This window comes from Marmota marmota, unplaced genomic scaffold (assembly GCF_001458135.2).
Source record: "Marmota marmota marmota unplaced genomic scaffold, marMar, whole genome shotgun sequence".
Lineage (NCBI taxonomy): Eukaryota > Metazoa > Chordata > Mammalia > Rodentia > Sciuridae > Marmota > Marmota marmota.
This window is the reverse complement of record NW_025999990.1, coordinates 52,090,252-52,116,233: the sequence shown is the minus strand read 5'-3', so window position 1 is coordinate 52,116,233 and position 25,982 is coordinate 52,090,252. Positions and strand designations below refer to the sequence as shown.

Sequence of the window (25,982 nt, the reverse complement as noted above, 5' to 3'; positions counted from 1 at the left end):
GCGCACTCGCCTGCATGCATGGGGCGCTGGGTTCGATCCTCAGCACCACATAAAAATAAAATAAAGATATTGTGTCCACAGAAAACTAAAAAATAAATATTAAAAAATTTTCTCTCTCTCTTTAAAAAAAAATTCAAATGATCTCAGATTTTGGGCCTCAGGAATTACATGGTAAACCCTAAAACACAAATAAATGTTGTATAAATTCAAATTGCTTTATTTTCTAGTACTTAAGGGTTAATACTCAAAAACCATGTTCACGTTGAATATCCTCTATTAGAAATCCTTGGGATCAGAAGTATTTCAAATTTTGGAGTTTTACAGATTTTGAAATTCTTGTATAGATCTTTCAGCTGAGCATCTCTAATCTGAAAAACTAAAACTTGCTAAGTGAAGCTAGCCAATCCCTAAAAAACAAATGCCAAATGTCTTCTTTGATATAAGGAGAGTAACTAAGAACAGAGTAGGGTCGAAGAGCATGAGAAGAAGATTAACATTAAACAGGGATGAGAGGTGGGAGGGAAAGGGAGAGAGAAGGGAAATTGCATGGAAATGGAAGGAGACCCTCAGAGTTATACAAAAGTACATACAAGAGGAAGTGAGGGGAAAGGGAAAAATAAGACAAGGGGGACAAATGAATGTCAGTAGAGGGGGCAGAGAGAGGAGAGAAGAGGGGAGGGGAGGGGGGATAGTAGAGGATAGGAAAGGCAGCAGAACACAACAGACACTAGTATGGCAATATGTAAATCAATGGATGTGTAACTGATGTGATTCTGCAATCTGTATATGGGGTAAAAATGGGAGCTCATAACCCACTTGAATCAAAGTGTGAAATATGATATATCAAGAACTATGTAATGTTTTGAACAACCAACAATAAAAAATTTAAAAAAAAAAGAAAAACTAAAACTTTATAAGTATCAAAAAGTTTTGGGATTTTAGAGCGTTTCAAATTTCAGATTTTCAGAAAATGATACTTAACCTGTATTTGTTTAAATTAAGAAAACTGTAACCCAGGAGGAGTTTTGAGTATTCTTCTTAAAACATCTAACTCAATCTTTTCATCAGGTTGGAACTCACTACCTTAAGATACACTGTATTTAATATATATTCTAGCTCACAGTTCATGGATTTTACTAATAATCTTCAAGGTGATAATGAATCCAAGAACAAGAATGAGATAATCTTTTCCAACCTGGAATCTTTGGAATAAGGCATAGTCAGTGATTTTAAGAAATTTCCCTCTTCACACCACAAAAGATTAAAGATACATTCTATCACTATCAAATCTGAAAGACAGTATGACATATCTGTACTTTCCAAACTAATTTTCTCATGGTGCAAACATGAGATCCCCTAGACACAACTGCATTCTTTTATTAGAATCAAAAATATTTTCTTTTGGGCGATGGAGATATAACTCAATATCAGAGTACCTGTCTAGCATGCAAAGACCCTGGATTCAATCCCAGCACCACCCAAAACATAAATAAACAAACACTTTAATCATCAACTATTACGAACCCCTTTAAAATTAAAAGCAATTACTTTTCTACACCCCAAACTTCCTCATGCTAAGAATAAAACCTGAGAATTGACCCCTTGACATAGAAGGATTCCAGGGAAACTGAGACTGTGACATGTTTCTTATTAACATAGTCTAGCTAAATCTATGTATATTCCCTGCCTTTGTCCCATTATGCCTCCCTCTCCTCATAAAAGCTTCCAATGGTGCACACCTGTAATCCCAGCAGTTTAGGAGGCTGAGGCAGGATCGTAATTCAGCAATTTAGCGAGGCCCTAAATTACTTAGCAAGACCCTATCTTAAACTAAAAAAAGGACTGGGGATGTGGCTCGGTGGTTAAGTGCCCCTGGGTTCAACTGCCAGTACCAAAAAAAAAACAAAAACAAAACTCTCAACTGGAGATTTGAGACAGAAAAAGGTCTTTTTCCACTCATCAAAATGTCTCCTGAGCTTGAGTAGGACAAGTGCTAAAACCTTTCTTCCCAGTAACCTACTGTTTTGTAATTAAGTTAACAAGTCTGCACATTCTCATCTTTAAGATTGTGTCTTTGTTTTCACTTCAGGTAGTCAAAGATTCTATCTATCCTCATACAGGAGCTAACAAGCTGGATTTTAGTTACCCTCTTCTAGACATTTTTGTACCTTCATTATGCTATCCTTGAGCTAAAGAAGGACTAAAACCTGTGCAATAGTCTTGTGTATTATATTAATATTAGTGTACTGTATTATACATTAAAATTATAATGTTTTTATATTTCCAACAGTCTATCAATCATCCATATTTTACCATTACAGTACATCAAACCGATAATGATAATAACAAGATCATCTTTCTGAGTCATAAATCATGGCTTTTAAGCAGCATTTCCCAATTCACACCCCTGCCATATGTATACTTTTACTGTGCTGGTAAAATTAAACTTCTGCCACTCACCATGATAGTTACATAATTCTGCAACTTAATCCCAAACAGCTGCTTCTCTACCAGAAATAATATGTAGATGGGTCAAGTACTTTCACAAATAAGTGACTTAAGTACCCTCTTACCTGTGAGATTATCAAGAGGGTGGCCTTTATACTGAACCCCAAGATAACTGATTAACACTTCTTTATTAAGAGAAATGTAATTTTATGTCTACATTTTCCTACCTTTATGTCAATTTCTAGTAACTTTTAAAAATGATTCCTCATCTCAATCAGAAAAGGATGTAACAAAGTATTTTTCAGGCCCATGGTATTTCAACATTAGATAGGCATTAGAGATAATATCCTACACTGTCATCATGAAAAACACTTCAGAATCCTCTTTTCTTTCTCACTGATCAATCATCAAATTCTATCCATTTTACCTGTACAAATTTTTAAATTGGTATTCCTACCCCTCCATTTTCCATGCTTATATCCCCATTCAAATTTTTCTTATTTCTCTCCTAGATTACTACAGTAACCTTCTAACTGTCCCCTACCTTCCAGTCTCATCTGTCTCTACATCTCTAGAGGTTCTTACCAAAATTACAATGGAGAAGGGATTTGGGGGTCCTAGTGGTGGAATCAATCTGATTATGCTACTGATCTACTTAAAAACGTCCACTGCATAGAGAATAAAATTTAAACCCTGTGGTATGATATATACCAAGCCCTTTATGATCCTTTCCTGTCTCAACTTCTAAGGTGATTTTTCTTTCTCCATTCTACTTCACTGTCCTTCACCTAGACCTAATACTCTCATTTTATATTTCCCGTTCATCCATCATGACAAAGTTAACCTCTTCTTAATCTCTACAGCTCCTAACTCCATCTCTTTTCCCTAAGTATAATGAAATCACTTCCATAGCCTCTGAGCACACTGGCACAGCCTTCTATTATTACAGCACCTATTAAACTTAGATCTTCACCGTATATAACAACGTCCCTTGGTACACCTGAGCAATTTCAGAAAGAAAGATAAAAAATAAAAAATAAAATAAAAACACTTGAAAAAATCTCAAACTCTAACTAAATAAGTCAATACAAAATAAAATAAAATAAAAACAGACATACAAACATGAAGGTGAACTCGACAGTGAACTATATTGCTAAGCTACAATATTCCACAGGTTAGGTTTTCTGAATGCAGTTTAACAATGGGTTTATCTGGACTTGACACCATCACATCTATATATTGCATAGAATATTGTATATTCTATACAATATATAGAATGGTATTCTATACATTCTATATATTGTATAGAATGCTCTTTATACAATCTTCCTAAATATTGTATAAAGAGCATTCTATATAATATTTGGGAAGATTTGCTCATATTAAAAAGAGAACTCTAGAATCCTTAAGCCAAAATGGAAATCCCTTGGTATAATACAAAATTAGGGTTAAGAATCTCTAATGCAATTGGGAAAACATTTCATTCCACACAACTTAAAAATTAAAAAAGAAAGAGGCTGCAGTTGTGGCTCAGTGGTAGAGCACTTGCCTAGCATGTGTAAGGCACTGGGTTCAATCCTCAGCACCACATAAAAAATAAATAAAATTATTGTGTCCAACTAAAAAAACTTTTTTTAAAAAATTTGAATGAAAACATTATCATGGAAGGTGGCATACTTCTAGCATAACCAAGTAGATATATTAAGCCAAACCACTGGTAACAACTATAGACTTACAAACACTGAGCAAAATGTTTACTTCTGAAGGAATTGGAGAACAACCAAAGATAGACACACACACAGAGCAGGGAGTCTATATTCAGAAGAAGCAAAAGCCAGTAAGATTTGTTTTTTGTTTTTTTCTTTACATCTTTTAGCCTGAAGACAAAGCCCCTAGTTTGCCACTACTGCTGGACAGCTCAAACCAAGAGAAAACATTCAGTCTTACTGGTTTGAAGGACCAAAGGAGTGTCTGAGCAAGTGGGAAACTTCAGAAAATGAAGTACCAAAATGGGGAAGCACCATATATAACTGTACTTATCTCTGGCTGAGCCCTGTGCATGCAACAAACTTCAAGCAGCCCAACTAAGAGAACTGAGTCAATATTTCATCTACTGCTCACCACAAGGAAATAAACAGCAACAACAAAAGACAGTCTTTGAAGGAAAAAAACAACACCTAGAGCCTCTACATTTTTCACAATGTTCAAGATACAATCCAAAATTATTCAATATGATTGGGGAAGGGGAACACAACCTATTTTCAAAGGAAAAAGAACAATTATCAGACAACAATTTCAAAAGTAGCAATAACCATCATTACAGACATAAAGAAAAATATCCTCAATGAATGAAAAAGCACAATATTTGAAAATGCCACCATAACTCTCTCACTACCAAACCAAAAGTAGTAGTTCCGGAATGAAATAGTTCTGAGTTTGAAGTGGTGTCAACATTACAAAAACTAACATGTAATTATTAAAGGAAAGAGAGGAATAAGTCTGTGTCATGTCTATTGCTATAAAATATCACACTATAATTTTTAGTCAGTTCTTACAATCTTCCATTGTGGTGTTAATCCACCTTAACAGAGAAAAAAAAATGAAGCTCAAACAGATTGGTATTAAATTCTGGGTTTGAGTGGGTAGGGGTATGTATGCCAGTGTGCAGTGATGGGATTCTGGCTTGTAGGCAAGAGCTCCAATACTGAACTACACCCCCTAGCCATAGGCATTTTTTTAGGCAACTATGAGCTGAGAAACTTTTAGCTGAACAGATTAGTGGCTAGCTAACATGGCAGAAATTATGATAGTAAATTTTTTTGAAAATGTAAATGGTCAAGATTTCTCTTAAGAAGCTAAGCTCATTCTTTACTATCTGTAAAAAGTTTAAATAGCCTGGCTATGTAAAGTTATAGAATCTCCTCATGATAAAATAATATACAGCATTAAAATGACAGTAATGTCAACTGATAAGTTGATCAAAATTATGAGGAAAAAACCACATGACTAGTACCTTTTGATTTTGTATATAAAAAAATTATAAAGTCTGAAATTGCAGACATCAAAATGTTAACAGTAGTAATTTTCAGATTGATGAGACTATAGGGTGGTTTATATTTTTTTTAGCTTATTCTATTTGCTACTCCCAATATTCTGTTTTTCCAGCAATATATTACTTGCATAATAAAAAATTAAACTTGCCAAAAAATATTTATTGAACACAAACTAAGTATGAGTATTATTTGTAAAAATAAAATTGCAAACACTAACATAAAACATGAAAAAATATCCAAAGTCCCTTTTTTTCAATGTTAAAAATCTCTAACCCTTTTTACACCTCTAATCCCAGTTGCCTCAAAATAAAAGAAATCAACGGGTATTCTTATTTCTGTTTTCCTAATAGCAGACAAGGTCTGATCCTCATCTTTCATCTAGGGTTCTGCAAGCCTCTTATGGTTGTAGCCTCCCTGTTTCTATCTCCAGTCAAACCCATTCCACCCTCAGTCCCATCCAGTGACCTATCCAAAACAGAAACCTGACTATATCCCTCTATTCTAAAACCTTTCACTGACTCCTCCCTACCTCCAACATAAAATCGGATTTAGAATAGCAGAATGCAAGGAGCTCCAAGGTCTGGCCAATGCCCCTCATTTTATTAGAAAACTAGCCTTAACAGCAACAGTAGAGTTGGCTGCTCATACATACCAACCTTTCTCTTGCCAACATCAATAAGTCTTTTTTCATGCTGCCCTGTCCACCTAGATTACCTCCTGACTTTTCCCCACTCTGTTAATATTACCTCCAGGAAAAATCTTATCCCACCTTCAAACTAAATTGCATGGCCCTATTCAGATTTCTAACATTGTTGTTTTGTTTTTTTGGTTTTTTTTTTTTTAACTGTATCATATTTACGTTATCAATTCCACAAGAACAGAGATTAAGTCCGTTTATAATCTGTAATAAGGGAAAAAAAACAGTAGGATCCCAAAGATGAGATGTAAAAATGTAGATGCTTAATACCGCATTTGGCACACATAAAACAGTAACCAAATGTATCAATACTATTATACACAGTAACCTGCACCCAGCAGAACACGACCTACTCAAATATTAACTGAAAGATATAAATGGAAATATTCCCATTTTACCTCTAAGGAAACATTAACAGCCCAAGGCCATATAGCTACAAAAGGCAGTGAAGATACCATCCAAACTCTTATCTAACTCTACAGTCGTGAATTAATATGTTATCTGCCTCTCTTTTGCTGAAAACTGGCTCAATCTTTCTTCTTCATTTCTAGCAACAACAACAACAACAAAAAAAAAAAGACCAAAGGCAAATTAGGCTTTTTTTTTTCCCCAGTAAATGACCTGCTACTATAATCATCATTTCTGGAATCTGCATTAACTAACTTGAGTGCTTCTTTGCAATTCAACTTATATGTACTTGAACCTCAAAGATGACCGAAATTCTACATTTTTTAGTTGGGTGCAGTTGTTTGTGACACAGTTTTTTTCGCACTTAGATTGATAACGATTACTAACAGCATTTTCAATATCGAAGCACAACTGCAGTCAATCAAACACTGGTCACCCTTATCTAGACCTAAAGAAACTCAACCTTCAGCAAACGACCCAGAGTTTTCTCCGGTATGCTGTAACCCCACAGTAACGCCATCGATAGACTTTATGTGTAACGTGCCTATTTCCTGAGATCCGGAAGTCTTGGATACGGCCCGACCAGCCGAGGGCAGGCCTAGGTTCCGTACAAAAGCAAACCAACAAAATCCATCGGTAGCCCTGCCCTTCTGTACTCTGACCAAATTAGGCGTACACTTCCCAGTTTGGAGGGGGAAGCCACGCACCCGCGGCAGCTACTGTTGCCGACCCTCCCTCGGGCTTCTTCACTCTGCGTGAAGCTGCAAACGCTCGGGACAGGGCCAAGGCCGCAGTGTCCTTGCCGCCGCCTGCTGATGGGTCCAGAGCCCAAGGTCCTCCTGTGCCCCAAACTAGGGGAGGCACAATAAGTGGGAGAAGGGTGGCGGCAGTGCCCGGGCTTATCCCGAGCCTCCTTACCCACGGGGCGGTGAGGCCTGCCGCCCGGGCCCGGAACACCAAGGAGAAGAACATGGCGGACTAAACTATTCGCCTTTCCCCGGCCGCGCCAAGCGATACTCCCGAGCGAGCCCGAGACGCACGGCGTGCGCGCGCCCCAGTTCAGGCCTGGCGTCCCGGGATGCGCTCCGCTCTCTACGCTGAGGGGCGGTGGCCTACAGAGGCGCGCGGAGACTGCTGGGCCCACTGGGCGGGGCGGGGAAGGGAACCAGCCAAGGCCCTAAATGGCTGGGTCCTTCGGTTCAGGCTGGGGTCCTGCCTTGAAAGGAAGCGTCCCCGAGCTGCTCCTTGGGCTCCTGGGGGAATAAAACGCCGCCAAGCGGGATTTATGGGGTGAGCTTCCCCGCCCCCCCGACCCGGGAAATTCTTGTGAGGATTAACTGCCTCTTCTTGTCTTGGAATTACTTTAAAAAGAAAAAGTTGTAAGTTTTATTTTTACAAATTATGACATTCCGTACACAGAAGTAAGTTAGATAGAAATGTTTTGGTTTCCATTTCTTTGCTTCAGAGATGTGTAACGAAGTATTTGGGGGTGAAATGATGTGCTGTCTGTAATTTGCTTCCTGGTAATGGGGAGTGGGAGGTAAAAATTAAGATTGGTCGTTAGGGATGGCCTTTAGAGCCTCACACTACATCTCATTACTGTTCCCCGTAATTTTCTGTATCAGAAATGTTTCATAATACTGCTTTTAAAAAGTCATTTCCTTCTTAATGTTTGTTTGGTCATCTCTGGAAATTCCAACAAGTATTTATTCAGTGACAGCTAGTATACTCAAAGCACTGTTTCCTACTGTGGAGAGTTTACTGCCTCCTGATTTTTCCCTTCACTGCCTTCTTTTCTTCTGTGTCACATCCTGTACCTGCTCCCTTCCTTTTGTCCATTTTTTTTCCTATAATAAATTTGTAAATAGTATCTGGAACTTTAACAGCAGCACAGGAATTTTAAAAGTTTAACCTTCCTGAGTTTAAAAACTCAGTTTAAGATATTCCACTGCATCCTCCATGAATTATAGAATTCAAGACACAGAGGGCTGCCAGCCAGTGATACCGAATGCCTTGGTTCCCATTTCTTTGTACTCTTTTATATTAGTCCTTTATATTAGTTTGCCTTTTCTAAATCAGCAGCAATATTCTTTTTTTCTTCCTTTCTTTCTTTTTTTTTTAAGTCCTGGGGATCAAGATCAAATCCAGGGCCTCAAAGCTTGTCCTGCATGACTTTGACCTATCCTTAGTCCACATAATTCTCAAGTTAAAGTGTCAGGATTAATGTCTCTCACACCCAGAAATGTAAGTTGGTTTCCAGAGCCATTCCACTTATAAAGTAACCCAATGTGCAATCAACTATTCTTTCTGGAGTCCTTAGGTTAAAATTGTAGGGGCTGTTTGAAAAATCTCTATTCTTCCTCCCACTTTCTAAGTTATTGCCTCTGGGCACAGACCAACATAGATGGCAATGATTTCAAATGAAAGTAGCCTAGGCTGGGGATGCAGCTCTGTGGTAGGATGTGTGCCTAGCATGCTTGAAGCTCTGGATTCAATCCCCAGCCCTAAAGGAAAAAAAAAAAAAAATAGTAACCTAATTCTGTGGGTTTGATAGATTATATACATATAATGAACAGTATGTCTGGCAAGTTAGATATATTCTACTATTCTAAGTGCTACTACTCTCAGCTTAGGAAAATTGGCCATAACTAGAGTGATCAACCCTTTAAATAAAGAATGTGTTCCCAGATGCGGTGGCACACACCTGTAATCCCAGTGACTCTGGAGGCTGTGGCAGGAGGATCACAAGTTCAAATCCAGCCTCAGCAAGGCGCTAAGCAACCGAGTGAGACCCTGTCTCTAAATAAAATACAAAATGGGGCTGGGGATGTGGCTCAGTGGTCAGGTGCCCCCAAGTTCAATCCCTGGTACCAAAAAAAAAGAATGTGTGAGCTAGAAGAATGTCTATGGGATAATCAAACGTGGGAACTTCAGCTTTCTCCTTCCCATGATTTCTTCTCCAGTTAAACCATCACACACACACAGGCCCTATTGAGGACATGGTATAATGAAAACGATGAGCTTTGTAATGAGATAGACTTAGATTTGAATTCTGACCTCATCATTTACTGGATTCTGTGAAGCTTTGGTTCCCATTTTCTGAAAATATAATCAGAGCATTAAATCATTCAGTTTATAGAAAATGGTTAACATGTAGCCTGTCACACAGTAATGATTCAAAAATGCTTCATTTCTTTCCAATGTGAGCTGCTCCATCTATGGAACATTTGAGTCAAGTATCTTAAATTATAATCATCTCCTAAGTCACATCCTTCTTATTAAAGCAGCCACAAGCAGATCATGCATTCTGCCTCTCAGCATGCCTGCACATAACAATACTGGCCTGTGTACCTCACTGGACTTTACATGAATAAGAGACAGGTCCAGTCCTGCTTTTCAGAAAGAAGTACCAAGAGCTGGTAGTTAGAAAATCAAAACTCCATAGAAAGGGGAAAAGGGATAAGATTACTGTTTGATGAGTAAGAGAGAGCTTTAGAGAAATTTTTTTTAAAAAAAAAAGTTTCCAACAGGAAATTTGAATTGCAAAATAGAGCGATCTGGTCACAATGGTAAACTAAATTGTTGTTTCATGACCTTTCCAAATTCTTGTCAAGTGAATCATGGATATGTGGGACCAAAGAGGAAGTAAAAGTTCATAACAGCCAGTAACATAACTATATAGACTTCAAGAACAGACTGTTTAAAAAAAAATAAGCAGAATATCATTGAAGCCATTATTAGATTCATGTCACTTATTATTCCCCCAATATGGCACTGAATCTTATTGGCTTCCATGGGTAATGTGAGATTTTTCTGTCATAATTTGATCAATCCTTCCCTACCTAAGTAATTGTTAGTCAGCTTCCTATTACTGTAACAAAATACCTGAAATAATCAGCTTATAGAGAGAAAAGTTTTATTTTTGGCTTACAGTTCCAATGTGGTTCATTGGCCCCATTGTTTTTATTTCTTTAGGTTCACTCTTTTTGGAGGTGGGTACCAGGAATTGAATCCAGGGACACTCAGCCACTGAGCCACATCCCCAGCCCTATTTTTGTATCTGTTTGGAGACAGAGTCTCACCCAGTTGCTTAGTGCCTCACTTTTGCTGAGGCTGGCTTTGAACTCCATCCTCCTGTCTCAACCTCCTGAGTCTCTGGGATTACAGGCATGCACCACCTCACTCGGTTGGCCCCATTGTTTTTGGATGAGGTAGTACATCATGGCAGGGAGCACATGGTGAGCAAAGCTGCACACCTCATGGTGGCCAAGGAACAGAGACAGGGAGAATAGGGACTGGAGCCCTATTACTCCCTTCAAGAACATGCTTCCGGTGACCTGGAAAGCTCCCACTAGGCTCCATCTCTTAATGTCCACCACCTCTCAATGTCCATCACCTCTCAATGTACACCACCTCTCAATAGCCCCAAGCTGGGGACTAAGCCTTTAACACATGAGCCTTTGAGGAACATTCAAGATCCAAACTATTGCCGTAAGTAAATAACAGGGAACACTGTTTATGCCTAATAGATTGGAAAAATTTTGAGATTGCTAATACTGGTATTATTAATGTATGGATAACATACTCTCACCCAGCAATGGGAGTAGATCAGCCTCTGAAGATCGTAATTTTGCAATGTACATTCAGTTTCTTAACAAGAATTTATGCTAAGGAAATAACTGGAAAAGTGTATAAAAATGTTTATTACAATGTTATTCAAAATCTCGGAAGCCTGGGTCCATTGGCCCCATTGTTTTTATTTTTGGAAACTACTACCATGGAAACTACTATCAATAGAGAGTCCATTAAATAAATTTACAGTACATCTCTACAAGGAAATATATTTACCTGCAGATTTTAGAATAACAATGAAGATCAATATTTAATGTGTGTTGTCTTACAATCAGTGTTTGTGTTGCTAGAGAAAATAAAGGTGTGTTCACTTTGAGAAATAATCTAACAAAGGAAAAGGAAAAAAATTAATCTTTTATACCCATTTCTTTTTAATAAATGAGAACTTTTTTTTTTTTACTGCTATTAACTTTATTTCAGGTTTTAGTTTAGAGTATTCATTAGTGTGGTGAGCATTCGAGAAATGGGCCAGTTCTTAGGCTCTTTGGGAAGCTTTTAGTCTATGCAGAAGAAACAGCTTTGGATTCCCCCTCCCCCTCCCAATCCTGCATATGAAAATCCCTGTATTTGAATTCATGTCTTCCTTACCCTGTTACAAAAAGGTTCATATAAAATTTCTTTAAGTAGCCAATTCTCCTTGCATGTATAAAATTTTTTGACTAGAAAAATTATATTGAATCACAGTAGTTCATTTGCTGCATATACATGTGAGGTGTAATATAAACAGCGTAAGTGATATAATAAAAGAGTGATCAGAACAAAGTGAAATTTGCCAGGAAAAAAACTTATTCATTTAGTACACAAATATATTTTTAGCCCCTTTTGTGTTCTGGGCACTAGAACACTGGCGATACAAAGGCAGAAGACCATAGCCCTTCTTAGGAAAACCTTACAGGAAAATAATACAGAGTTATATGCAAAGTGAATTGAAAACTTACAGAAAGTAATGCCAAAGTCTTACTGAGAGACTAGCTTTCACAGAGTGTGATTGGGCATAAATAGGTCAAGGGGGCAAAAGCAACCTTCATCATCCTTAATAAAAGCAAAATGCTTTTGGCAAAGACTAGCACACTACTGTGTATTGGTGTCAAGATGATGTGGGATAGGATCTCCAAGCCAGATAAGAGGAGGCTGTGGTATCAGGGAAGTGGAAGGACAGGCATCGTTGTATGGATTATGACATGGCCTGTTGGATGGGTACAGGTATCAGCCTTGTATCAGAATAGAATAGAACACATCTGGTCCAATCTCCTTAATCTACAAGTAGAAGAAGAAAGGAAAGAAGGGGAGTGAAGGAATTTGGGAGGACTAAAGAGAAAAGAAAAAAAAATGTCTGAGATTGCCAGGAACTTAACAACTTCCTTCTTAATAAATGATTGAATGTAATGTTCTATGTAATGGCATTTGTATATCTCTGTAAAACCAATGGGAAGGTTTCTTTTGTTAATCTGGATAGCAGAAATTTTAGGCTATGTTCCCTAGCTCTAGCTCGTGGTTCTTGTATTTATATAGTCAAAGGTCAAAAGCTGACTAAGAACAGATGAGCTCTTTCCTTTTGCATCATTTTTCAACCTTTCAAAGGCCTTAAAATAAACTATCATTTTTTCCATTATTTACTTAAGAGATTTGTTTTTCAGAATTCATAGTTCTTGGAACCCCCTCCCCCCGCCCCGCATCATACTTATGAAGTATACAATCTGACTCCTACTCATCTATCAATACCTAAGGGATGCTAGCATTAAGATGCATGCTTTAAACCACCCAAAACAGTAAGAAGGCCAAATTGACCAGTAATGTTTGTGATTTTCCATAAATATCTCTCATGTGTAGAATCAGGAAATCTCCTTGAGACAGAGGACGATAGAGAAATTCATCAAAGAAAAGAAAGTCGGCCCTTATCAGGGACCATGCTTGCAGAAGGATGCAAACAGCAGGCCAGTTTCACTTTTTGCAACCATGTACGAATATACCATGAGACGCAAGGAATGAAAGGGATAAAGGTTAGCATTGTTTGATAAAATGTTTATGGAAGTTAAACTAAAGGTCTTAATCTTTAGCTAAAAATGTCATTATATATCGAAGTAAGAAGAATCATGAAAAAATGTGAAAATATCTATTAAAAATATCTACTGCAATTGAAGGTTAATCTGATTTTATAAGTAGGATACATTTTTAAATGTTGATTTGGCCTAAAAATGAGAAAACAGCTCAAAAAAGCTTTGACATTTTTATGGCATTTACCAGTGAATAAGACATATGTGTATTGAAAGAAAGTTGAAAAGGGAGCTAGAGATATAGCTCAGTGGTAGAATGCTTGCCTATCATGTACAAGGCCCTAGGTTTAAACATCCCATCACTGCCAAAAAGAGGGAGGGGGGGGGGGCGCTGGGAGGGAAAGAGGGAAGGAAGAAAAAAGAGAAGAAAGGAAGAGGAAGGAAACAACAGATGAATGAATTTATTTTTCTAATCAGCATTTCTTCTTAGGTAAATAATAAAACAATTAACATAGTTGTTTTTGTTGTTGTTTTTCTGCTGGTGTTCCAACCTAGGGCCTTGTGCTCGACTACTTAACACATTCTTAAAACCCACTTACAAAAATTTGTAGTTTTCCTTATGTAGAGAAGGATTTGGACAGATTTTCATATAGATTCACTCTTCTACTGAACTGCAACTCCAAATCTCTTTGGGGTACAATTACCCAGAGTACATCTAGTTCCTAAATCCTTTCTAACAACCTCTAGATAAATCTAGATTCTGAATCCTATTTGCCTGAAGCCTCAGTTGTGAAGACTCCTTCTGACTGTCATGGCAAGTGCAGTTTTGACTAGATACAGCTTCTATTTTTTCACAAAACAGATTTTCTCTGTTTAGCATTTTGAAAAGCATTATTGAAAAATGAATATATCCAGAGCCATCATGGGGAAAGCCTTGTTGACATTCATTTCATACTCATTTGGTATTCCTGCAATAGTGAATTTTCCCTTTCCATGACTACATTCTAAATTCCACATTTTATTAAATGTGTATCCTGAGACGTTATCCTAAAAGGAACAGATTTTATCATCCTCTACAATTTCTCAACCCATTTAATATTTTCCAAATTCCTTTCATATTTCAGGGACGGACACACTAAGTTTTAAAGATGTCATGATAAAGTCTTGCCTTCAGGGAACTGGCAGTCTAGCTATTAGTACATGTCAGAGTTCTTAAGTGGATCTGTTCACTAGAAAGAATGGAATTTGCAACTCCAAATTCTCCTACTATATTGCTTTGCCCACTCTGAAATCTGATGTTAATCTTGCTATAGTGCAATTTTCAACTCTTCCTGTTGTTGTAGGAAGATAAAAATTCAAACTAACAAACACCATTAAGAATCTGCTATAACCAGGTGTTAAAGAGTGGGCAGACTTCTAATATGGCTTCCAATTATCCCCACTTCCTTGTGTTCATGAAAGTAAACTTATATAAGTAACCTCCTCATCTAATGTGTGGACTGGACCTGGGACTTGCTCCTAAACAATGAAATATGGCAAAGGGGTTGGAATGTCATGTCCACGATTAGGTTTGAAAACAGTCTCTATTGCCCTTCTGGCTTACATACTTTGGTAAACCAAACTGCTGTGATGGAGAAGCAGGGAATTGAGGGTGACTGCTATCCAACCACAATCCAGTAACTGATATCCTCAGCTCACCAGTCTGGGAGGAACTGAATCCTGTCAACACCCATGTGAGTTTGGAAGAAGATTCTTCCCCAGCTGGGTGTTCCAGTAAGACAGAGCATTAAGCTGAGACTAGATCCCTTACACACAGAAACTAAGGTAACACACACATGTATCTTGTTTTAAGATGGTATGTTTTGAGTAATTCATTATGCAACAATAGATAACTCATGCAGAAATCATCCCTGTTTTTAAGGAATTGATAGTAAAGCTGGAGTCAGGTATATCACTATAGAACAATGTTAAAAGTAGTGCCATCTGTTGAAGCTCTGCAGAGGTAGCTAATTCTATGATTCTAGCATTTTAATCTTGTCTCAAACCATCTTAATTTCTGTTATTACAAGTTTTCTAGCTGGAAAGTCTCTTGAGAAGCTTTAGTTCTTATCTCATATTCTGCATGAAAAGAATAATGATACATAATGCAATTGCCCAACTAGACTACATATTTCTCAAGCTCAAAGAGAGTATCTTATACTTAATGTTCTTTCATAGCATGTAGTTCAAGCCCTTTCAGATGGGGAAAGGCTAACTAAATAGTGTATTATAAACTGTATTTTCAGAGTTGGTAAAAACAAAATATACAGGAAAGATCTCTGAGAATTCTGAATGTAACTGGAGATAGGATGGGAGGGCTGCCAAAGCAGTCTTGTATAGGGCTCTGATAATGCAATTTTTAAGTCAAATGTGAGAAACCTAATAGGAGTCCATTGCTGATACTAAGTACTTCCTCCTGAAACTTTCCAATCACTTAGAAAACAGCTTTGATGCATATCATAGCAGATGCTACCTGTGCTCTGCCTATAAGTAGTATATGTCAGGGCAACCTACCATAAGCACCCATGACTCTGCACTTTAGAATTTTAGCATAAAGTGCAGGTGCAGCCCTCAGTCAATGACCACAGGAAAGCCTCCAAGCTTTCTTGTCTTCCTTGCATGGAAAGACTAGGGTGTGTTTCATGTTGTCATTCAATGGCACTGAGCCCCATGTACACACAGGGGGAATCACTCGATAACACTTCACCTCCAAAATAAACTACTTGGACTCAAATTCTTGTCTCAAAGTTGACTTTTGGGAAAACACAACTTAAGACACTAGTGAACAAAGAGAAGGCTTGAGTCATAGTCATGTTGATTTAATCCTGCTGAGGTTGTCTTGCTCAAGAGCTTCAAGAAGGAGCTAGACTTAAATGTGGTTAAATAGTATTCAGTGGAGAGGATTAGGAGTGGCAGGACTTATAAACTGACTTACTCACTAGGCTGGAGTTACTACTGAGAGCTCAGACTTAGTTGCTGCTTCTAAAAGAAAATTGGGCTCCAAGGCAGTAGGTAGCAAAACTTATAGTTTATATAAGCAGTTGGCTTCAGGAATCTGGTACTATATCAGGCAGAAGAGTACAGTGATGGTGAATTGAGGTTATATTTGGATAACCAGGCAGTGATGGAGCACATTGTCAGAAGGAAGCTGGACTCAGACATGCCATCAGATCAGAAAAGCTGTTCATTCTCGGAGAATGAGCTGCTGGAACATGGCAGAGTCCCATTCTTAGGAAGACCTTGGTTCTAAACATAAAACAACATGTGGACTCAGACAAAATGAATAAGAGAAAGCCAAACTAAAAGACCAGGGTCATAAGACAATGATTAAGAGCATAGGCTTTTTAATCTGAGAATCTTTAGTTTGAATCTTAGCTTCTCAATTCCCTGATGGGTGACTTTGGGCATGCTGTTTTAGCCTTTCCTAATCCAGTTTCCTCACCTGTAGAATGGGGATAACAGTTCCTCTCAGAAGGTTGTGGTAGAATTTCAATGATGTAAATATAAAGTGGGAGGAAGAGGTTGGTGTCTCACTTCTACAACTGAGTAAGCAGGAACAGCCCAGACAGGTCACACTTTCCACTGGAATCACAACTTGCATAGAATACAGAAAGAAGGTAATGATGTTCTAAGAAACATGAGTGATCAAAAACCCTATCACATCCTTTCTTACTAATGTCATTTCCTTGTACCAGCCAACCACTTTTACTGAAAATGATGCATTCCAGGCAGAGAGCAGAAGAAACAATGTGGCTTAAAAGTACATGACTAGCTATAATAAGCAGGGTAGCATGACCCAAGAGCATGGAGTACATGTAAGTGTGTGTGTGTGTGCGTGTGTGTGTGTGTGTGTACCGGAGAGTTAGGGGCACAGGGTTTAAGGGATGGGGTAACAAGTAAAGCTGGAGAGGTCTTAGGGTGTCAGGCCATGTTCCCTACTATGGACACAGCACCAAATCCAGGGTAAGGAATAGCGAGGTTCAACTATTTCCTGCCTAACATTTGATGGGCCTTGGAGATTGCATAAGGTGAAAATGAGGACCAGATACCTGTCAATGGGAAGAGGACGACTGGAGTAGCAGTAAAACTCAATGCGGATTTTACTGCCCAGGCACTAAGTCTGCCAAGACTCATATCTCAGGCAATAATGAGCTCCTGGGCCATGACCATATCCACAATGTTGAACTCCTGGTAAGTCTCAAGTACTAACCTAATTGGATGTTGGCCACTAAGCTGATACATAACAGTGTGTGTTGAATGTAAATCTTGTCTCCAGTGGTCTACCAAATACCACTCAGAGGGCATTTGAATGGTGTTGCAGGTAGTAATTAATACATAGAACTTGCTGAATGTTTTATTTCCAAGACTCACACTTAGCAGACTAAATTTGTCTTAGGCCTGTTAGAAAGGAGAAGAGATTACAAAAAAAAAAAAAAACAAGCTTTTCAGGGGAATATAACTAATCACAATACTTACAATGCTTGCATCAAACAGGGAATCCTTAAACAGATCTAGAAATTTAAAAAAGAAAAAAAAAATCAAGTTGTAGTTTTCTTTCTTCTTTTTTTCCCCCCTTGGTGGTACTTGAGGACAGAACCCAGGGCCTCACACATGCTAGGCAAGTACTCAACCACTGAGCTGTATCCCCAGCCCTCAAGCCATACTTTTCTCAAAACAAAATTGTTTGCCTTATCTTTGGGTTGATAAGATACTTTTATTAAATGATATAGACTCCCCAATGATTTTTAGAATATTGACAAATAGTGGATAACTGCTATAAATCAACATAGAGCTTATTTTCCTTTAGTAAAGCTGGAGGAATATTTGTTGCCCCACAGGTCCATCTCTGCCCAGGCAAGTTCCAGTAAATTCCCAATGGAGTAGCTGCACCCTCACTTGGGCCTCTTGTCCTCCTAAGCCATCCTAGATGTTTTTTTTTTCTTTCTTTCTTTCTATTTTTGATTTAATCGTAGCTGGACACAATACCTTTATTTTATTTTTTGTATGTGGTGCTGAGGATAGATCCCAGCACCCTGCATGTGCAAGGTGAGCGCTCTACTACTGAGTCACATCCCCAGCCCACCGTCCCAGTTCTTAAATAGTAAAAGCCAACAGCATGGCAACTTCTATGGCAACTAGCTCCAAGTATAACTACCCGAACCAAGCCCACGAGAGTCCAGGTAACACTGGAAAAGTACAAGTGCTTATTTTTAAGTATGTTACTTTTTCTCAGATTTAATCAAAAAGCTTTTGATAAAGTTTGGGTTTAAACCATTTGTAATTCATCTCTGATGGGTTTGGCAAAGTTTCTTCCCCCTATCTCTAGTATTTTCACGTGGACATGACACTATTTAAAGTAAAGCTGTTTCTAAGCACACAAATCAACAAGTATAAGATTAACTATGACAACTTTGACTGATAAAGAGCTTAGAATGTACTGACAATGTGCCTTTGAAAGAAACTAGATGTTGAAGTCATCACACTATAAAAGCAAACACATTTTAGTGTATAAATTTGCAGATTTTGTTTGTACCTTGGTTTTCTATCTTAGGCTTAACAAAGAGTTAAGTACAGACTTTAGTAGACAGATGGATGTACCGAGTATCTTGTTTTAATTAATATTCTCTAATTATAGTGAGACTGAGCATATTTTGTGATTTTTCTTGGTAATTTTGTCTTCCTTTTCTGCTTATATTTTTGCCCATTAAATTTGTTTTTGCTTATTAATTTTCCACCTCATTTATCTTGAATGCTAATACTTTCTTATAGATGTTAAATACACTTTATAATTTGTAGTCTATTATTTAACCTCATTTTAGTTAGGTTTTTAATTTAATATTGTTTATAATTTGTAAACATATATATCTTTTTCTTTATGACTCATGTTCTTTCTGTCTTAAGAAATTCTTCTTAACTCAAGGTCATTAAAATAACCTATATATTTTCTTCTAATAGTTTGAAATTTTTACTTTATATTTTTTCTTTTGTTCTATCTGTTACTTGCTTGCAAATAGAGTATTAGGTAAGGATCTAATTTTATTTATTTACATAGAGAAAACCAATTTATCCAATAGTGTTATTTTTACAATAGAAATAGCTTTATTGTATCTTTCTAATTTATAAAGAATTCATGATCATTGTTAAAATAATCATAATAACAATCATTATTTTTAATAGTGCTAGGGAATCAAACCCCTTATACATACTAGGCAAGCGCTCTACCACTGAGCTATAACCCCTGCCCCAAATAATTTTTTTAAATATGAAGAAATATGTTAGAATTTATCTAATTCTGTCTTTGGCTTAACAAGTAGTTAAGTACAGATATTCTGAAATCCTTCTTCCCTATCATGGTCACCATTGATATTTCCAGCACCATTTGTCAAATAATCCATCCTGCCCCCACTTGTTTATAATACTAACTCTATAATACAAAAGAGCATACTTTTCTAGCATTTGGAAAACTTAAAGAATTGATACTAGATTTGGATATAATTTACAGAATTTTAACTATTGCCTTAAAAGGATTTTCATAAGGTAACCTGATTTCCTTAAGCAGGGTAAATAAGTAAAAAGAATACAAAGTACTATCATGTAAGAAGTAAAGATTTCCTAAGAATGGCCAGTTCTTTTATGGTTTGAGGAAGTATGAAAACTAAGAACTGCAAATTTATGAAACAGAGGCACAGATTGTCTTAGTTTCACATCCAGCATGCCATATGCATCTTGCTAAATGTTCTTAAATTAAGACCACTAGCATTTCCTCTCACAAATAATTTATCTGTAATGTGTCATGGAAGTATCCAAGAGAAAACAGCCAATTTCTAGAAAAGCACTGCATAAACAGTCTTGCTAGAATGTGAAGCCAGGAATACCTGCATTACTCTCTTTGGGAGGCTTTATGGAAAGAAGTCATTTGTTATATTTCACCACCACCATGAAACAGATGACCATAACTTTGCCCTACCCATGAATATCTTTCAAGAAAATTAATGACTTGTCATTTTTGTGAACTTCATTGTTATATTCCTCATGAGTATATTAAAATATATTTGATTTATAAATTTAAAAAATTATTAGTACCAGTTACAGACCATATTGATCAGCATTTAGGATGAGAGTCCTTTTGTTTTTCTACCCTTGGGCCCAATTTTCTTGCCAAAAATACCAATGAGGTTACTCAGCTTTTAGGAAGACATCCTATGATATATACGACATGAAGTTTTGAAAATGTAGTCAATTATTATTCATCTCTTTTCCAAAGTGGTTTAAAATATTTTAAATGATTAAAATACAAACCGTCTTCAACCTAAAATGGTTTGACTTACAATTTTTTCTACCTTACGATGGTATAAAAGTGAGATGCATGCAGTTAAAAACTATACTTTGAATTTTGTGATATACTTGTGATTTGCAGTACCATCCTTTCTTATGATGCTGGGTGGCAGCAACAGCTCCCAGTCAGCAAGCCATTGAAAGGGGAAATAACCAGTACTCTATAATAAAACACCAGTTTTTAAATACAGATATCAGTGACATTAGATGATTTTTCCTAACCATAGGCTAATTTTGATATTCTACACATGTTTAAGGTAGAGTAGGCTAACTTACAATGTTCAGTACATTTGGTGTATTAAATGCAATTTCAACTTGTTTTCACCTTACAATTAGTTAACTGGAAGAAAAACCCATTGTAAGTCATGGAGCATCTGTATTCAGTGTAGTGTTCAGTTATAAATTGGAAAACTATTCAAGAATTAAGTCACTCACTCCAAATATAGCAAAGCAGAACTTAAAAAAAAAAAAAAAACACCTGCGGTCCATCTCTTCTTATTTTGACTTGTCTCAATTCTGCATGTTTCACGTTTGACACAATCCAAAACCAAATTAGCAGAAAAGAAAAGCACCAAAAAGTATAGCCAGTATGTTACTGAGACTGAATTTACAGCATCTGTGACTTATAAGTTTGTATAACCCCAGGTGAATCTGAATGAGTCCTTTACTAAGAAACTGCAAATTAGCCAGACACCAGTGAGCTCCAAATCATCCTTAATACTCAAAGCCCACTTGCTGCTCAACCCCACATTAATTCAGGCTTCTAAACTATTCTACTGCTCTCACAGGTTAGATTTGAAACACTGTTTTTCTTGAGAACACTCCAAAGAATAAAAAGGATATTGCTCACATGTGTGTTTCTGAAACAACTTTAAGGGGATTTCAGTGGACAGAAATTTTCCATTGTATGTTTTTTTTTCTCTCATTTGAAAGACACTGTGGCTTTTAACTAGCTTGGTGCTATTACTATAGTCATTTTACCTGACCTCTTTCTTTAAACAGGCATAAGACAAGGCTGAGCTCATGCTTTCATGAAAGCCACTCTGCCACCTAAGCAAAACTAGCACTGTCAGAAGAGCAGGCAAATTGTAATTTTAAAAAAATCCATAAGCCAGCAGTTTCTTTTAACCACAGTGATTTTTCTCCCTCCTGCTCATTCTGCTGATACAGCAGCATTGTTGTGCACAGCAAAGCTAAAGCTCTCTGCTCTAATTTGCTGTGCTTCTGATGAGAATTGTGCATTTGAGGATATTGTTTCATGTGTAAGTGTCACACATGCAGCTGGATTTTGTTTCTAAAGGCTCGGACTCCACTCCCTTTACCTCTCTCTTCTATGGGATCCACTATGGTGTTCCATTGTACGTGCTTGATTATTTTGTTGAAAGAATGCATCTATTGATTAAATAAGTGACTTTACAAATATTTCCATTCTCTCATTTTTAAAATGAAACAGTGCAAACTGGATGGGATTCACTTCAGTGATACAGGAGAATCTGTAGTAATGCAGAAATGAAAACATGAGAATAGAAAATAAAGATGAGAAAAATATAAAAAATTTATTTATATATTATTACAATATAATAAAGACGGGGTGTGGTTCAAGTGGTAGATCACTTGACTAGCATGCACAAGGCCCTGCAAATATTAATAAATAAATCAATACAATAAGAATAAAGATATGGTTCTGGGGTTGCAGTTCAGAGGTAGAGAGCTTTGCCTCACACATGTGAGGCACTGGGTTCAATCCTCAGCACCACATAAAAATAAATAAATGTATCTATTTATAACTTAAAAATATTAAAAAAAAAAAAGAAAGATGAGAATAAGAACCGACAGATTGAATCAGGAGATAAATTCTATAGTGAAGGTGGTTTAGCTATAAGTAGATGAATATATGTAGAGGAATACATGTATATATGTATATAGAGAAATACATGTATATATGTATGTATGTGTACATACATATATACATATATACATGTATTTCTCTACATATGTAGAAGAATACATGTATATATGTATGTGTACATGCATATATACATATATACATGTATTCCTCTACATATATTCTACATACATATATACATATACATACATGTATATGCACACACACATAGAGTATACACACTTGGGAAGAGGCTCAAGAAATTTTATTTATATCTTAAAAAGTGCTCTTCCCTTTTGTCTCTGAGTTCCTTAAAACCAGGTTTAAGGTAAGAGATTCAGAAATCCTTTCTATATTTCAACCCACCAGTCTCTTGTATAATCTAATTAAAGTTCAGATTTATAAAACAAAATCAAGAAAATAAACTCACCTCATCACCTCTTTGAGGGGTTGTTAGTGATAGATATTCCACCAGGGAAATCTGGTTAGCAACTACAATCCTGATTCTAGTGCCAAATCTGAGCAGGTGAAATACTCCACACAGATAGCTGGTAACCACATGCTTCACCTTAGTGATGTGCCCAGATGAAGGCACTAAAGAAGCAGTCTATGAAAACATGGCAGATTGCTGAAAATATTTGTAACCTAGTACTGAAATCTTTTCACCTTTTCCTCAGGATTTGTTTAATGAATACATTAAAAATATAAGGGTAATTTTTACATCCCTATTATATGGATAGTTACTGTTCCTGTTTTACAAGTCAGAGGACTGTGCCATAAGCTTGCTCAGCACTAGCAGGGCAGGATTCTGAGTGAGGAATGATGATTTCCCAGGCTGGGCTTGGTTCACTGAACACCATTGTCCTCTACAAAGCATTTATTGTGAAATGTTTACAAAAGCACTTTTAGGAAAAGATCAATGTCTTTTTCTATGTTGGTTAAAATGTGGGTGAATCTGTATGAGTCCCCTGGCAGAAGGCAGAAGGAATTAACACTTGCTGTGTTCTTAACCATGAGCTCTGCATCAGTGCCAAATTTGGAAATAGTATGAATGTTCATGTGTTGGAAGCCGGGTCCTTATTGTAGTTAATAGTGGGAAATGGTTTAAACTAGTGGGAAGATCATTAGGGGCACTGCTCTCAGAGTAAATTAAGGTAGTTTTCACGGTACCCTAGTTGTTTTTGTGCAGGAGAGTTGTTATAAAAGAGCAAGTCTGACTCCTCCCCTCTTATTTTCTGTCTCACCATGAAATTTCTTCCTCTTGCATGCACTTCCACTATTATGATCTCACATTCTTTAAGATCTTCGTCAGAACCAAGCAGATACTTGGCTAAAAGCATTAGAATGCTCTTAGAATTCCAGAACTGTGTGCTAAGTAAACATCTTTTTTAAAATATTTATTTTTTTAGTTTTTAGGTGGACACAATATTTTTATGTGATGCTGAGGATTGAACCCAGTGCTTCACACATGCCAGGCGAGCACACTACCACTTGAGCCACATCCCCAGCCCCAACATCTTTTCTTTTGTAGATTACACAGCCTCAGGTATTTTGTGGTAACAACAGAAATTAGATTGATACAACCAGGGTTCTTTACAAACATTCTCTGCCCTTTATGAAAGATAAAGTGGTGGGGACAAACTTTCTGGAAAGATGTTATATTCTCTCACCTAGTAAAATTGGTATAAGATATACATTTGTCAATACATATCAAATAGTACACTTAAGTTGATAAGGATGTGGGGGAAAAGGTACACTCAAACATTGCTGGTGGGACTACAAATTGGTGCAACCACTATGGAAAGCAGTATGGAGATTCCTTAGAAAACTTGGAATGGAACCACCATTAGACCCAGCTATCTCACTCCTCAGTTTATAACCAAAGGACTTAAAATCAGCATACTACAGTGACACGGCCACATTAGTGTTTAGAGCAGCTCAATTCACAATAGCTAAACTATGGAACCAACCTAGATGCCCTTCAACAGATGAATGGATAAAAAAATGTGGTACATACACACAATTGTGTATACTTGTGATCTTCCTACCTCAACTTTCCAGGTTGCTGGAATTACAGGTTGTGCCACTGTGCCTAGCTGCAGTGTGACATTTCAATAGATGTACAATGATCAGATCAAAACAATTAGTATATTCATTAACTCAAATGTTTATGATTTCTTTGTTTTGGAAACATACGAAATTCTATTAACTGTTTTGAAATGTACACTTAGTTGTTGTCAAGAATAGTTGCCTTACTGTGCTATAAATCATTAGAAGTTATACTTCCTATTCAATTGTACCCAATAACCATCCTTTGTCCACCCCACTTTATAGGTTTGCAATGTCATCTTTTAAAAACACAAATCTAATTATAGCTTTTTTCTATTTACAATTCATCAATGGCTTATTACTGATCTTAGGATGAAATACAAGATAGATATTGTGGACAGCAAGGTCTGCAGTGCTGGGGCCGTTACCTGCCCTATCCTTGTCTTCAGTCTTTTTCCCCTTCGCTCACAAGAATCTCCAATAAACTAAACATTCGTACCTCAGGCCATTTCATAGAGCAGTCCCTCTTGGAACTTTTCTTATAATTGTTCCTGGTAAAAACCTACTTGTTGTTTAGATTTCATCCTAATTAACACTTCTCAAGACGAACTTCCTGACACACATTTCCTCCATGGCCAACTGCTGTCCAAAAAATGTTAAATGGAAAATTTCAGAAATAAACACTTCTTAAGTTTAAAATTGCATGCCATTCTGAGTAACATGTAATCTCATGCTGTCCCACTCTGTCCTGCTCAGGACATGAACAATTCCTCTGTACAGGGTGCCGCAGTCTGGCTGGGCACAAAATCACGAGCCACTCAAGCAGGAACAAACTTTATTTCTGAAACTCCCGCCAATGCCACGCAAGCTCCCGGGAAATATGCCGAACCACACATGCGGCGTTCTCCTGGGCCAAACTACACCAACAGGAAAATCCCTCCTCCGGAAATCCCTCCTACCGCACTTCCCCAACCAATGGGAACTCTCCGGGAGTCCCACTAGAGCTCCAAAGTAGCAGGCCAAGGTGAACAGCAGGGGTCTAATATCCAACTGAATGCAGATCTTAACATAATCATATCATCTCCATGGCTTGCTGGCGTCACCTTTCAAACAAAAATGCCATGCATCATTCCTACATGGCTATGGCTCTCAGCATCTCCCCCCTTCTGTTTAATTAAGCAACAAGCAATGTGGCTTAGGGACCGTGCCTGTTAGGTTGTCCAATACAACATATGGTCCTTACCCGTCATCGGATGAGCTGACCTCTAGGCGTCAGCCTCCTGTCTTAGGTTGGTACCACTGCAATTGGATCATACCCGTCACTGACTACCAGTCCAGCATACAGCCATACTTGTGGATAGGCCTATGCACTAGTGGGGGGGTGAGGTTCTTTGCCTCACCTCTGTTGGCCCCCAAATTTGGCCTTGGTGCCGGTGGGGGGG

General features: G+C 37.4%; 1 protein-coding gene and 1 long non-coding RNA gene across 3 annotated transcripts in view; one reads left to right on the top strand and one right to left on the bottom strand.

Annotated features, from left to right (window-relative positions):
* The window catches only part of Ndufv2 (NADH:ubiquinone oxidoreductase core subunit V2), a 31,878-nt gene extending 24,199 nt beyond the window's left edge, over nucleotides 1-7,679 (bottom strand). The window contains exon 1 of the mRNA XM_015482548.2: nucleotides 7,525-7,679. Within this exon, the coding sequence (XP_015338034.1) occupies nucleotides 7,525-7,578 (54 nt within the window). The 5' untranslated portion in view covers nucleotides 7,579-7,679. The remainder of the gene's footprint in view (nucleotides 1-7,524) is intronic.
* Nucleotides 7,680-7,709: 30 nt separating this feature from the next.
* The window catches only part of LOC107139634, a 32,140-nt gene continuing 13,867 nt past the window's right edge, over nucleotides 7,710-25,982 (top strand). The window contains exon 1 of one of the 2 annotated variants that reach the window (XR_007348891.1): nucleotides 7,710-7,985. This is a non-coding gene — a long non-coding RNA (uncharacterized LOC107139634). The remainder of the gene's footprint in view (nucleotides 7,986-25,982) is intronic. The other variant, XR_007348892.1, reaches the window with a different exon arrangement.